This window comes from Staurois parvus, unplaced genomic scaffold (assembly GCF_062004578.1).
Source record: "Staurois parvus isolate SC_StPar_1 unplaced genomic scaffold, SC_StPar_1.0 ptg000506l, whole genome shotgun sequence".
NCBI classification, from domain to species: Eukaryota; Metazoa; Chordata; class Amphibia; order Anura; family Ranidae; genus Staurois; species Staurois parvus.
The window spans coordinates 416,515-432,467 of NW_028318302.1; the positions used below are offsets into that span (position 1 = coordinate 416,515).

General features: G+C 39.7%; 1 protein-coding gene across 1 annotated transcript in view; it reads left to right on the plus strand.

The window, feature by feature from the left end:
- Positions 1–15,953, plus strand: part of DNAH7 (dynein axonemal heavy chain 7) — a 519,305-nt gene that overhangs the window by 181,757 nt on the left and 321,595 nt on the right. Inside the window, exons 32-34 of the mRNA XM_089689972.1 lie at positions 318–566; positions 3,106–3,255; positions 15,427–15,609. Coding sequence (XP_089546098.1) covers positions 318–566; positions 3,106–3,255; positions 15,427–15,609 — 582 coding nt within the window. The remainder of the gene's footprint in view (positions 1–317; positions 567–3,105; positions 3,256–15,426; positions 15,610–15,953) is intronic.

Here is a 15,953-nt window from a genome sequence, read left to right on the forward strand (position 1 = left end):
CTAATGCGATCACATGTCATGAATGCATTATGGGTCAGCGCGCCTTGTCTGCGCGCCTTCCCAGAGATCCCCGCCCCATCTTCTCTGTCCATTTTCTCCGTCGCCACACATGTCGCCGCCATTTTTGGGAAAATTCGATTCGTGCATCCGAAGTTTGCTAATCTTCGGATTCGTCGCGAATAGAATTTTTCCAAATCTTCGGAACGAATTCCACTTCGTCATGTTCGATTCGCTCATCTCTAGCCATGATGATAATATTTAAGCACACAAACCGCAATCTTTGATTACAACTTTTATTCTTTTTTTGTTCTCTTCAGGGTATAACATCTGACCTGTTTCCAGGAGTGAAACTACCTAAGGCTGACTATCAAATTTTTATGGATGCTATAAGAGAAAATTGTGAGCGTATGAATTTACAGATGACTGGCTTTTTTTCAGAAAAGATTTTGCAGATTTATGAAATGATGATTGTGCGTCATGGGTTTATGATTGTTGGGGAACCCTTTGGAGGAAAGACCTCTGCTTATCGAGTCCTTGCAGCAGCACTGAATGACATATGTGAAAAGGTAAGCATGGCAATATTTAATGTATAATAGTCCTAGTGATTAACATGTATTTAAAAAGTAATTATTTTTGTTACCATTTTTAAAAGAAATGCAAAATTTTGCCAGAAGTATGTGTTTTGAGGTTGTTGCTCATGTTACATAGTTAGTCTGGTTGAAAAAAAGACAAAATTCCATCCAGTTTAACCATTAAAAAAAAAAAAAAAGTTATAATCCTATCCTAAGAAATCCATGTGTATTTCTTTTCTCTTCCATTTTGGTGAGGTTGAGTATGTAAGTGGATAAAATGCTCCACTGCTTTATAACAGTGCTATATAAGACTTTCCAACTAAAGCAGTGGTCTTCACCTTAATAAAGGAAGATAAGTACTAGCCTTGCTATGCTTCCAGGGCATTCCCATTGTGGGATGCTTCTGCACCCCAAATGTTCCCCAAGGTATTGACACCAGTACTAGCCTTGCAACATTCCCAGGGTGTTTTTATTGTGGGATACCTTGCTGGTTTCCTTTTGAGGTAACAGTTCACATTCTGAAAGGTGTGGTTGGCTCTCCACTTCCAGACTCAGACTCTATTTTCCAGAAGCTGTCCCACTTTGAGAATCGGTGGAAATTTCTGGCCATGATGGTAGCAGTCCCATTGCTCAGTTTCACCTTTGACCTCTACAGCTCAAACTTCTGTAGTCATGGGATAAATTGGTCCCATACCATTGGTCTTTGTACAGACTGATTCTCCTTGCACCAAGAACCAGGTTATCTCTGGACAGGTTTATAACTCCAGCTCTGGAGTTGGGGAAATAAATACCCTGTTTGGTTCTAGACACCTTGACATTGGTGGGGACTTGGCCATCTCATCTCCTGATCAATAGTCTGGAGCTTTGAGCAATTTGGTTGTCCCTACAATGCTGGACACCCCACCTGGAATGTCATCTGATCAGGATCCAGTCAGGTAATGCCACAGTAGTGCCATACATTACCAGGTGAATATTCTGGCCTAATTTGATGCCAGCTGTGGTTGTAAGGTACTTTAGGCCGCCCCCAGTTGTATTGCTTTTGTTATGTGAGCCAATTTAGTTGTCTTTGAATAACTTAATACTATGCCTTTAAAAACAAGAAAGAAAAGAGGATTTTTGAACTTACAAAAAAATATTTTTGTGGCGATTATTAAGGGGTCCAAGGGTCCAGTGTTTTTGTGATCTGCTCCTAATACTGCTTTTCTATCAAACTGAAGCATTATGGGAGTGGAAAAGGGTATAACTGGATGATCAACAACTTTTTTGTTTGTCAGTGTCAAATTCCTTTTGTAGGCAGGTTTTACAGTAAGTACAAATTTTTTTTTATGCCTACTAAGATTACGATGAAAAAAAGCTGAATCTATGTTGTATCCAAGAAAAATCTGTGTTGTATCTAAGAGAAGATAATAATTGTTTCATCTATGGACAACTAAATATAGTGCAAAAAAAGAGACAGCAAAAAAAAAAAAAAAAAAAAATTTTGCTGTTAAACCATGTGATTTTAAAACTTTAATTTCCCAGCAACTTTTTATTATTTATTTAACAGTTACAGTGTAGTGCATTAAGAAAATTATATTTAACAAAAATGCTAATAGCACAATATTTTCAACTTCTTTAACCACATTATACTAAGTGCTGTTTTTCTTTCCAGATTAACATTGGTAAAAGTGAACATTCTTTCTCGTTTAATTTTTAATTCTTCAAAATTTCCCAACGTATATCCCAGAAAGCTGAGTTACAAAAATACATTTTAAAAAGTCAAATGAGGGTCTACGTTTTCCTATTTTTAGGAAATATTATCAAGCCAGCCTCTTGACAAAGATCATTGCTTATACATGATGTAACTCGAAATTAATTGACTTTGATTAGAAATGGATTCTAGATGGCGAGTCTCACAGAGTTGCAGTTGAATGAAGATAATCTGAAAGTGTTTGCCTTTGCAAAGTGTCCATGGCAATAGCATTAGGTGGAAGAGGAAAGCCTTCAGACTTATATATTAGTATATTTGATCCTAAAAACTGTAACTTTTCAAATTAGGTCATGCTGTAATTCACACTTAGAATATGGCATCTGTGTCTTGGCACTGTTGAGGTAAACTACTGTAGATGGCTATAGATCACTCTCATTTTTTCTCTGTAGAGCTTGCAAAGATCTGAGCAGTGTAAAGCTTATATCGACTTTGGTCTGCTTTTGGGTATAAATAATAGGAGGGGGTGAGAGCCCCCATATAGTGTTTTTAGTATAAAAGTACATCTGTACATAACAGAAAATATCACACAGTTTAAAAAAATGTTTTTAATGTGCTGAATGAATAGCTGTAAAAAATTAAAGACAGAAGGCAGGAAAAGAGTTAAAATAGGCTCTATCAACTGAAATTATAGTCAAATTTTCTGAATAATGAAGCTTGACCATTTCAGCATCTGGTATTTTCTTCTACAAGCTTAGTAGATAAAAATATAATTTTGCTTGAGATTATTTTTTTTAATAATGGTTGCATATTTTAACTTTGATTTTAAAACTTGACTTCTTTTAGGGGCTCTTGGATGAAAATAAGGTTCAAATTACAGTGATAAATCCAAAGTCCATAACCATGGGTCAACTTTATGGACAGTTTGATCCAGTGTCTCATGAATGGTCAGATGGAATACTGGCAGTTAGTTTCAGAGCATTTGCTTCCTCAACAGTAAGTAATGACAATTAAAATTATTAATTTACTGTATATTAACAACATTGTAAATTGTTTGGAAAGCATATCATTTACATTTATAAATGCAATTTAAAGTTTACTATACATATTTCTTGGCCACTAAAACATTTGGGTTAAAGTGTATTTAATTACATTTGCAATGATGGTGTCAGTGGAAATCTGTACTGCATATAGAACTACATGAAGTAGACCTGGTACTTAATGAGCAGCTCCCCCTCAGGGAGACACAAGGCTTGAGGGGAAAACGTAAATGGAAAGCATGGAGGTGGGCAGGAGCATTTACGTCCGAGGACGTGACCCAAGGTCATTCCTCCGGACCTTAACCCCTTCAGTGAATTAGATATTGTATGTGCCCATGAAACCTAAGGAAGTGTATGGTAGATTGTATCTCATATTCCTCATGGTTGTCAACCTTAACCAGGCACGGACATGGTACCAAGGTGGTATTGCAGTTACACACCAAAGGTTTTAATAAGGACATGGAATATGTTAGAAATTTGCATGTCAGAAAGAAGATGTAATGCATATGCCACTGGGTTAACTCTATGGAGTATGGGAAAAGGCCCAATATACCGAGGTGCCAGTTTTAGTGAGGGAACATGGAGTCGGAGGTTATGGGAAGACAGCCAGACCCTCTCCCCAACTTGGTAGGAGGGTGCAGATAGGCGTCCCGGTCAGCATGGAGTTTATACCTCTCTTTGGAGCATTGCAAGGATTCTTGGATCTGCAACCAAGTAAAATGGAATGAATGTAACAGGCAACATGGATGGCTGGAACCCATAGGCTGCCATAAATTAAGATAATCAGGAGGTGGCATTGATGGCCTTATTGCGAGCAAACTCTGCCCAAGGTAACAGGTCCGACCAGTTGGTATAGTGGTCTGAAATATAGCAACGTAGGTACTGTTCCATGGCTTAGTTGGCTCATTCAGCGGCCCCATTGGACTGCGGGTGATATGCCGAGGAGAAGGAAAGCTGTATTCCCAACTGGCCAAAACCTGGACACAAACTGGCTACCCCTGTTTATAACTTTAGGTACCCCATGTAACTGGAAGACCTCCCGAGCTAATATTGATGCCAGTTCTTTGAATGTAGGGAACTTCTTTAGTGGAATGTAATGTGACATTTTGAAAAACCAGTCAACCACCATAAGAATAACTGTATTGCCCTTGGAGTTAGGTAAATTCACAATAAAATCAATAGGCAAGTAGGTCCAAGCCCTCTCTCCACTGGGTATGGGTTGTAGAAGGCCTACTGGAAGGTGTTGGGGTGTTGTATTCTGAGCACACATGGGACAAGCAGTTACAAAGACAGTTACATCAGTGTGGAGACTAGGCTACCAGAATTGTTGAGAAAAGAACATGTGAGTTGATATTTCCCTGGGTGCCCAGTTGCCTTGGAAGAATGGTAGGTCTGGAGCAAAGCAGTGTGGAGATTCTTGGGGACAAAGCAGCAGTCATGAGGTTTTCCAGGAGGAGAATGGATTTGAAGGTGAAGTGAGACTAGTGCGAATAGTGGCCAAAATGTGGTTCGGATGTATCACAGGAGTAGGAACATACTCAATTTTGGGAGAGGAGGAAAACTGCTGCGATAATGCATCTGCTGTAAGAATGAGACTATGTAATTGAAGCTTGACAGAAAAAGGGCCCACCAAGCCCTTCTAGGAGATAAGCATTTAGCCTCAGACAAGAATGTGAGCTTCTTATGGTCAGTCAAAATGAGGATCGGCACAGTAGTATCTTCGAGGAGACACCTCCATTATTTAAGTGGTAAAATGATGGCTAATAATATTCTGTCCCCAATTTCATAATTGCATTCTGCTGGAGACAATTTTTTAGAAAAGGAGCCAGAAGGATGCATAGGGCTCACAGGGGCATGATGTTGAGACAGGAGAGTGCCTACTCCAGTCTCAGACACATCAACCTCAAGAATGAAGGGTACCATAGGATCAGGATGTGCCAGCACTGGGGCTGCAGCAAAATCGGGTTCCAATGCTTTAATGGAGACCAATTCTGTGGGTTGTCCTTTTTTCTGGTCATATCAGTCAGGGGTTTGACCAGAGAAGAGAAATTATAAATAAACTTTCGAAAATAATTGGTGAAGCCAAGAAAACATTGTAGAGGACGTAGACCTATGGGTCGAGGCCACTGTAAGACTGCAAACAGTTTCTCTGGGTCCATCGAAAACCCAGCAGCAGATATGACATAACCCAAAAATTTAACCTGTTCACAATGAAACTTTCACTTTTACAACTTGCAATACAGGTTGCTCTCTCTCACCTCTGTAGCACGTCTGTGTGGTGGTTCTCTAGGGATTTTGAATATATGAGAATATCATTGAGGTAAACCAACACACATTGCTGCAGCATATCTCAGAGGACATTGTTAATAAATCCCTGGAAAACTGCAGGAGCGCTGCAGACCAAAGGGCATTATGATATGAAGTGTCTGTTTAGTGTCTTCTCCTAGTATTAAATAGTGTCTGCTCCTAGTATTAAATGCAGTTTTCTCATTCGTCATGAGTTTGTATGCCACTCCCAAATTGAGCTTAGTGAAGATCATTGCTCCCTTCATGCGGTCAAATACTTCCATTATCAATGGGATCAGTTAAGCATTTTTAATAGTAATGCGATTGAGACCCCTATAATCTCGGTTCACCACTCTTCTTTTTCACAAAAAAAAACAGTACTGGCAGGAGAAGAGGATTTATGGATGAACCCCCAAGATAATGAGTCTGCAATATACTCCTCCATAGCCTTATCCTCCAAGACAGACAAAGGGTAAACCTGGCCATGAGAAGAAATGGCACCAGGTTGAAGATCAGTTGTGCAGTCATAAGGCCAATGTGGTGGCAAAATACCAGCCCGGCCTTTGTCATCAGAGCATTCCCGGTACTCCTCTGGCAAAAAAAGACCAAAAGACGTGCACAAGACCCTACTAATTTTCTCAAAACAAATATTAATGCATTCTATCAACCATGACAGGACCTCGGCTCTATGCCAATCAAATGAAGGATTGTGCTTCTGTAACCAAGGATAACCAGTGACAACTGGGTAATGCGTTGAGGAAATTACTTGGAATTGGATTATCTCATGGTGAAGAGCCCCTTCAGCCATGGTCAATAGAGCAGTTTCATGGCTCACATGGACAGGCTGTAGAGGTCTTCCATTAATAGCCTCAATGGCAAGTGGGGAGGTATGAAGCTGCAGCAGTATTGAGTGCTTCAACATGAAGAAACTATGTATAAACAATCCTGCAGCCCCATAATTGATTAGTGCCTGGGTGTCGATGGAAAACTCAGACAAGGAAAGGGTAACTGGAACTAGAGGCTTATCTTTAAGGATAGCTGGGTATGCAGACACCACCTAAAGTCTGTCCCCTATAGGACCTCAGGTATGGGTTTCCTGGACGGATTGGTCAAGACTTCAATAAGTGACCTGCTTGGCCACAGTAAAGGCACAATCTCTCCCTTCTTCTAAAGGCCCTCTCTTCGGTAGAGAGACATGTGAAGTCCAGCTGCATGGGCTCTACTTCACTGGAGAACTCGGGCCTAGGAGGCATGGGAGGTGAGGGAGGCATGGGTGGGAATTCAAAGTTTGGAGCTAAACATACCAGAGGCTCCCGCAAGCACTCCCTAAAAGAAGGTCTCTCTTGGAGTCTGCTATCAATAAGAATTGCAAACAAGATCAACTCTTCAAGATTCTTAGGAATATCTCCAGCTGCGATCTCATGTTTAATGTTATCAGAGGCCATGGGGAAAAGCAGCCATGAGAGCCTTATTGTTTCAACCAACCTCTGCTGCCAGAGTATGAAATTCAATAGCGTAGTCAGCAACAGTTCTCATACTGTTTATTGGACATGAGGCTCTTGGCAGCAGAGGTGGAGCAAGTGGGAATATCGAATACCCTTTTAAAAGAGGCCAGAAACTCAGGGTAATTATGGACAATGGGTTTTTCTGTCTCTCATAGAGGGTTTGCCCAAGCCAAGGTTTTGTCAGAAAGCAAAGGAAATAATGAAGTCTACTTTGCCTCGGTCCATAGGGAATGCCAGGTGCAGCTTCTCAAAATATATTCCAGCCTGGTTGAGAAACCCTCTGCAGTGAACTGGATCACACCCAAACCACTGGGGAAGTGGAGCAGAACCAGTCATACCTCTTACAGTGGTAGTATCAGAGGCGGCTGCTTGAACCAAGAGAGAGGAGAAGCAGCAAGGATGGCTTGCAAAACTGATTGTACCAGAGCAGCCAGGGTAGGAGGATCCTTATGAGCAGTTCGGATTAGTAGCATTTTTAATGCTATGGCAAACTGATCCCAGCAGTGGTCCTGCTCATCCAATCTGGAAAAAATATTACGACTACGTGGATTGCCTGCATCTTCTGAATTAATGGCTCTTGAGACAGAAAAGTGTGGTTAAAATCACATCTTTAATGAAATAGCAAATATAACATAGATCAGGAACGTAGATAAAACATAAGCCAGGGTTTAGATGCCATTGTGGGTAATGAGACGAGCCAAGGGTCAGGAAATCAGAAGTCAGCGTAGTCAGGAGCCAAAAATCAGGAACAGAAACTGGAAGAGAAGTCAGCCAGCTCGAGCTGTACACAGGAACACAGGCAGGAACACACTGGAGGTCATAGACCACCCAATGGCAAGGAGGAAATGAGCTAAGCTGCTAAAATAGCAAATAGGGCTGGCTGTAGGCTGGAATAATGAAGCAGGTAAGGTATTCAGGTGAGTCACTGTGGAGACAATGATTGGCTGGTAGTTAACCGACGGCTGAACAGCTTCTGAGCAATGAAAAAAGAGCTGCTTGTTCAGTAGTAGGAGCCCAGCCCTGACACACAAGCACTAAAATCTACACAAGAACTGGTAATTTTTAGAGGTTGACTCGCAATACAAATTAGTCCAACATGGCATTGGTCTTATTTTCTGATAGTTTTGTTAACTCCAAAATGGCAGCATTTCTAAATGAATTTCTTAATGATTAGCCTTTAAAGTCTCTGTGTTCCAGTTATGTAATTTTACTTTGCTGGGAGATCTTACTGTGGATGGCCAGCAAATGCATATTATATTGTTGTATTTTTGGTACTGAACTACGTATGTTGGAAAGTCTTTGTTTCATTGAACATTAAGCAAATATATACAGTGCATTCAAAAAGTATTCAAACCCATTTCACTTTTTCATTTTTGTTATGTTGCAGCCTGATACTACAGTTGTTTAAATTCCTTTTGGCTCATTAATCTGCATTCAGTACCCCATAATGACAAAGTGAAAACAGAATTTTAGAAATGTATGAAAACGGAAAAACTGAGATATCACATTGGCACAAATATTCAGACCCTTTGCAACAACACATTAAATTTTGCTCAGGTGTCTCCCATTCCTATTTATTGTTGCTGAGATTTTCTACACCTTGATTGGAGTCCACTTGTGTAAATTAAATTGATTGGTGTTAGAGATCCTATATATAGCCCTACAGAACAGACCACATACCACAAAGTCCACATGTGTTTATTTGCTTCTTCTCTGCTAACAGGAAACAGGAACTTTATTCAGGCCGAAGACAGAGTCATAGATGCAGCTACAAACTTATAAACACTGACATCCACTGGTTGAAGAATATATCTCTACTGAACACTGATATAGTCGTAGTACAAAAGAACATTGTATTCCACCACCCCCACTCAACAATGACTCCTTATATTAATCCCATCTTGGATCTCAGTTGTATAAATCTGCTTACCATGGTTTTAATGCTACATGAGGTCAGACGTTAAGCTGGGATGCCTTTATTGCTTTTGGTGGATTTCCTGATTGAAGGCTCTTGTGGTCTGCTTTCTTCTTTTACAGTGTTTGGATTGTCTGCCTTAATTTCTATTTCTGTGTCTCTTTGTTACTTGTCTTCATGTGACACATGTGGAATTTCCCTGAGTTTGAAGGGTTTGTGTTAATTTATGAAATTTTGAACACATGGAAGTTTCACAGACAATTACACTTCTACTGATGGTTACCCTGTTTGCGTCTTTGGTGTAGAATTTTGTATCCAATTTGAGATTTATTGTACGCCACAAGTAACCTTTCTTTGCACGAGTATCCCATTTTGTATGTTTTTCTTTTGCGATTTGCACATAGGCTTTGCTTCCAAAAATGTTTAGATGGTTCAAATTTGGGGCTTTTCCATTCCACAGTTCATATGGAGTTTTCTCAGTTGATTTTCCTGGTAGTTGATTTTGGAGATAGCATGCGGTCATAATTGTCTCCCCCCAGTATGTCGTTTGGCATAGCTGCATCAAACAGCATGGTTCTTCCACTCTCAGATAGAGTACAGTTCATTCTTTATGCAGCCCCATTTTGTTCTGGGTTGTATGGTACAGTAGTTTTAAATATTGTGCCATGCTTTCTGAGAATCGCCTATGTGTTATCACCTGTATATCCAGTTCCATTATCTGTGTACAATACACTCAACATTTTGCCAAATTTGTTGCTTACTTGAGCCAAATACTGTTCAAGTTTCTCTGGAACTTCATTTTTGTTGTGAAACAGATAATGTGTAGTATACCTGGAATAATGTTCTATAAAAGTGAGAATATATCTCTTCTTTCCTGGGCTCAATTTTCCATTGGACCACAACCAAATTGAATGAATTAAGTCCAGGGGTTTCTTAGCTCTGCTGTTACTCTGCTTTGCTTTGGAAAGGCTTTTCTTGTATTTTTATACAGCTGGTGCATTTCATTGTTTGATCACATGGACTAATTTTGATTCCACTTGCATAGTCATCTGTGCCATGTGTGAATGCAGTTTGAATGTTTTTTTCCTTGGTAGTATTAACTAACTCATTGCAGTTCAGCTGATACAGTTCATCTGTAATTTTAACCTTTGCAAGTAAGATATCCCCTTTTGTGATGAAACAACTGTCACTTTTGAAAGGTCACTACATTGCCTTGTTTTGTGAGCTTCTTCACTGACAAAAGATTAGTTTCAAGGGCAGGAACATACAGGACATTTTTCACAGGTATCTTTCTGGTGACACTTAGGGCTCGTTCACACTAGGCTGTTTTGCCAACGCTTGCCAAACGCCCCTATAGCGTTTGGCAAGCGTTGGTCCGGCGTTTGCGGAGCGTTTTTTAACGCTCGGCAAACGCTCCGCAAACGCCGCATGCGCGGTTTAGCGGCGGTTGCTAGGCGTTTGCCGAGCGTTATTAACGCCCCACAAACGCCTATAATGCAGTTTGAGTGGTGTTACCGCTCCGCAAACGCCCCGCAACCGCGTCGCAACCGCACCGCAAATGCCGGCCGGGCGTTTGCGGAGCGGCACCATAGACGAGAATAGGAGGCTTCAAAGCCTCCTGACTCGTCCAGAGGCGTCCGTTTTGCCGCGACGCAATGCGACGCGACGCAAACGCTCCCGTTAGAACAGCACCATGTGCTGTAATGTGCAGAATTGGCAGAGGCGTTTGGGAAGCGGTAAAAACGCTTCCCAAACGCCTCTCTGCAGCCTGCACACAAGGCTAGTGTGAACGTAGCCTTAGGGAAATAGGACAGTAAAGAAAACCATCCCCTATTCCTTCTGATTCCATTATTTGCCCATTAGCTGTGGTGATTTTTTTTATTTTACTCTGATCAAGGTGAATAAAGACATTTCTGTCATTTGTCTTGTGACTCGTAGCTCCTGAAAATGAACAACAGGTTGCGAAAGATAGCAGGGCAAATCCCCCAAAATTCTTCAGATATATTAATAGTAAAAAGGTCAGGTCTGAGCATGTAGGCCCTTTACAATATATTCTAGAGTGGGTGACTGAGGACAAAGAGAAGGCAAATTTATTAAATACCATCTTCATCTCTGTGTATACAAAAGAGCATGGTGGAGCTCTTTTCCATAATGGGCATGGTATTGACACAGCCCCAGATGATCCACATTGGCTCACAGCTGATATGATCCAAAAATATTTAGACAGAATAAAAGTGAATAATGCACCTGGACCAGATGGCATATACCCATGGGTCCTTAAAGAATTGAGCTCTGTCATTTCAAAGCCATTGTTTTCAAATTTTTAGGGACTCTTTACTGACTGAGATAGTACCAATGGATTGGCATAAGGCCAATGTGGCTCCTATATTTAAAAAGGGATCAAAATCTTTACCAAGTAATTATAGACCTGTCAAACTGTTAATCTATAGTTGGGAAGATACTGGAGAGTTTATTAAGTTTTTGCTAGAAAAAAATATTTCATGCAACAAACAGAATGGATACATAAAAGACAGAAGTTGTCAAACAAATCTGATTTTTCGTTATGAGGAGATGAACAGAACCTTGGACAGAGGGGTGGCGGTGGACGTGGTATACTTGGATTTTACAAAAGTATTTGACACAGTTCCCCACACACAGCTAATGTGTAAGGTAAAGTCTGCCGGCTTGGAAAAATTAGTATGTAAATGGATAGAAAACAGGCTAATAGATCGTATTCAGAGAGTAGTGGTTAATGATTCATGCTCTGAATGGTCTACGGTTGTTAGTGGTGTACCACAAGGTTCAGTGTTGGGACCCAGACTTTTTAATATATGTATAAACGATATAGGGTCTGGGATAAAAATACAGTTTCAGTCTTTGCAGATGACACCAAGCTTTGCAGTGGAATATCGTCCTTGCAGAATTTCTCCAACTTACAAAGCGACGTCAATACACTGTTTAATTGGGCAGCTATGTGTCAAATGAAGTTTAATGTTGATAAATGTAAGGTTATGTACTTGGAGGCTAAGAGTATGCATGCATCATACATACGGGGGGGGGGGGGTACAACTGGGGGAATCAATGGTGGAGAAGAATCTGGGAGTTCTGGTAGATCATACGATTAATAATGGCAAGCAATGCCAAGCTGCGGTTTCTAAAGTGAGCAAAATCCTCTCTTGCATTAAAAGAGGTTTAGACTCCAGTACAAATCATTAGTAAGATCTCATCTGAAATATGCAAACTAATAAGAGGCATGGAGGAGCTCAGCTACAAGGAAAGATTAGAAGAACTGAATGTATTCTTTCTTGAGAAGAGGAGATTAAGGGAAGATATGACTAACATGTATAAATACATCATTCGTTCATGTAGTGAACTCAGTGTAGAGTTATTCACCCTTAGGTCACCACAGAGGGCAAGGGAGGAAAAGAGGATTTAATCTCCAAATATGGAAAGGTTTATTCACAGTAAGAGTTGTGAAAATGTGGAGTAGACTCCCTCAAGAGTTGGTTCTGGTCAGCTCATTAAAAAGGCCCGGATTCTTCCCTAGATACACATAATATAACTAGATACTAACATTTATAGGTAACGTTGATCCAGGTAATATATTGTCTCTTGAGGGATCAGGAAGAAATCCTTTTCCCCTTCAGGAGCAAATTGGATCATGCTTTGCTGGGTTTTTTGCCATCCTCTGGATCAACTGAGGGTAGAGGATTGTAACATTTTTTTTTTATTATTTTTTTTTTAATGGTTGAACTTGATGGACTTTTGTCTTTTTTCAGCCAGACTAACTATGTAACTATGTAATTGCTGCAACATGAAAACCTTTTATTTCTTCTATGCCTCTCAGGCATTCAAACATTTCCAAGGCATGCTTTATGTAATCCTGCATATCCTGGCCTCTCCTCAACTTGGTTTGGTATAGCTTCCTAATCAAATACAGTTTTTTTGCTGTGATTATCCTTTTCATGCACCTTTTGTAATTCTTCTCACATTTCTTTCACATGTACATACAGTGTATGTATGATTTAATCATTTTCTATGTTAAAAGAGATTGTGCTCTGGTCTTTCTGGTCTTTCTCTATCCACTCATCTGAAGGGTGTTCTAGCCTGACATAATTTAATTTATTTCCATGTACCTTCTCATATTAGCAGAATTTTCATCTTGAATTTCCAAGACTGGTAGTTCTGGTTTGTCAGGTTTGCAAATGAAAGCTTTGTTGCAGCTGTGTTACTGGCCATTTTCTTTTATTTATGTTCCAATCTTCTTTCTGTTGCTGTGTTTGCACCTCTTTTGCTGTAGCAGACTATGACTGGGTGTCTGGGCCCATAACCTGTTAGTGATTCTGTATATAGCCCTACAGAACAGACAGTGCACAGTCCACATGTGTTTATCTGCTGCTTCCCTGCTAACAGGAAACAGGAACTTTATTCGGGAAAAAGACATAGCATATAGTTATAGATGCAACTTCAAACATATAAATACTGTCATCCACTGGTTGACGAATATATCTCTTCTGAAAACTGATATACTGTAGGTGGTGTGCAAAAATACATGAACTTTGTATTCCAACAAAAAGGCTTTATAGCTGACAATGCATGCTGTATCAGAGCAAAAGCCATGAGGTCAAAGGAACTGCCTGCCTCAGAGACAGGATTATTCCAAGGCACAGATCTGAGGAAGGCTACACAAAATACTGCTGCACTGAAGGTTCCCAGGAGTACAATGGACATAAATCTCAAGTGGAAGAAGTTTGGCACAAGCAGGACTTTTCCAAGAGCTGGTCGCCTGGCCAAACTGAGCAATCAGGGGAGAAGGGCCTTAGTAAGAGTTTGCAAAAAAGTACTTAAAGGACTCTTAGAGTGTGACAAACAAGATTCTCTGGTCTGATGAAACCATGATTGAATTGTTTGGCCTCAATTTTAAATGTTACACCTGGAGAAAACCAGACATTGCTCATAACCTGCCCAATACCATCCAAACAGTGAAGCATAGTGATGACAGCTTCATGCTGTGGGGGTGTTTTTCAGCTGCAGGGACTGGGAGACTGGTCAGGGTTGAAGGAAAGCTGAATGGAGCAAATTACAGAGATACCCTCATTGAAAAATCAGTTCCACAGTGCTCAGGACCTCAGATTGGGTCGAAGGTTCTCCTTCCAAAATGACAACGATGCTAACCACACAGCCAAGACAGCACATCTATGGAGTGGCTTAGAGACAACTCTGTGAATGTCCTAGAGTGGCCCAGCTAGAGCCCTGATCCATATTGAACATTTTGGGAGAGACTTAAAAATGGCTGTCCACCGACGGTCCCTATCCAACCTGACTGAGCTTGAGAGGATTTGCAAAGAAGAAAGGCAGAAAATCCCCCAATCCAGGTGTGCAAAGCTTGCCACGTCATACCCAAAAAGACTTCAGGCTGTACTTGCTGCCAAAGGTGCTTCAACAAAGTACTGAGTAAAGGGTCTGAATACTTAAGTACATGTTTTATATCAGTTGTTTGTTTTTTTTAATAAATTCATAGATAATTCTGTTTTCACTTTCTCATTATGGGGCACCTGTGTGTATATTAATAAGGAAAAATTTTATTTAAACAACTGTAGTATTAGGTTGCAACATAAACATAACAAAACTGAAAAAGTGAAGTGGGCCTGAATATTTTATTAATGCATTGTATGATGTAGTTAGGCAAGAAGGCAACTTTCTATGCCACTTTCAGCCATCAGTTGTCTGCCTGCAGGAGACATATCTGACTAAGTAGTTATCCAAATACTTAATCGGAGAGCGAAATATAACATTTATATTCTTGGGATGTCAGTATAATAATTCATGAGAATTTTCTCCTGCTTGGAGGCATCAGTAGAAAAGATGATCGTCATGTCTTTCTTATTGCACAAATAAGTACTTTGCTAAAAAATGTTTCTGTATAGTGCATTCTTTTTTAATTCCTTGGCCTTATTCTGGAGAGGTATTGCAATTTTTTTGTTGAATTCTTTATGGGTAAACACTAGCTGTCAGTTATTCTTGTGGAGATTTAGCGATGTTACTGATACAGCACTTGATATGTTTCAAGGTAACATACAAAGTCCTTTTACAGGCATAGCAGTCCTTGGTAGACATATTTGAGAAAAAATCCCTGAATATGTTATGAATATTGATTAATTCAATCTTTCAATCATATTCATGCTTATTCTTCTCGCAAATGCTCAAAACATAATAGATTTGAATTTGTATTTATTAGATCCACAATATATCTATGAAAATGCATTATTTTATGTTTTAAAGTCATGTCATAACACGTTACACTTTTTAGCTTCATATACATGCAGCTTTAACTATGGGTGCACTCTTAATTTTTGGATGGAATTGTCATAGTACTTTGAGTTTTTAGTTTATATTTATTAAACTTGTTTCTTGTTTGCAGACCCCAGACAGAAAATGGCTGATCTTTGATGGACCAGTTGATGCTGTATGGATTGAAAACATGAATACAGTGTTGGATGACAATAAAAAGTTATGTTTAATGAGTGGAGAAATTATTCAAATGTCTTCTCAGATGAGTCTGATTTTTGAGCCTATGGATTTGGAAGTGGCTTCTCCTGCTACAGTAAATATATATATATATATATATTTTTTTTTCAGTATTTTACAATTTAAATTTGAAAATCTCACAGAGTGTAGGACAAGAGAGAGAACGTTAGTTCAATTACAGCATATTTTCTTCATCGTGCTGCAACTAATGAAATTCATTTTCTGTGCAGTTACAGGACTGCTATATTTTATGAAGCTGTACACCTGGCATTCACTGCAAATGAATCTTACTGGTGCATGTGTTTTAAATGTACAGTGATTTTTTTCACCATCCGTGAATATTTGGCAAAAGCTTTATAATGCTTTATAAATACACCCTTTACTGTTTATTCTTCAGAAGTGTAATGGAAGATAGTTGCT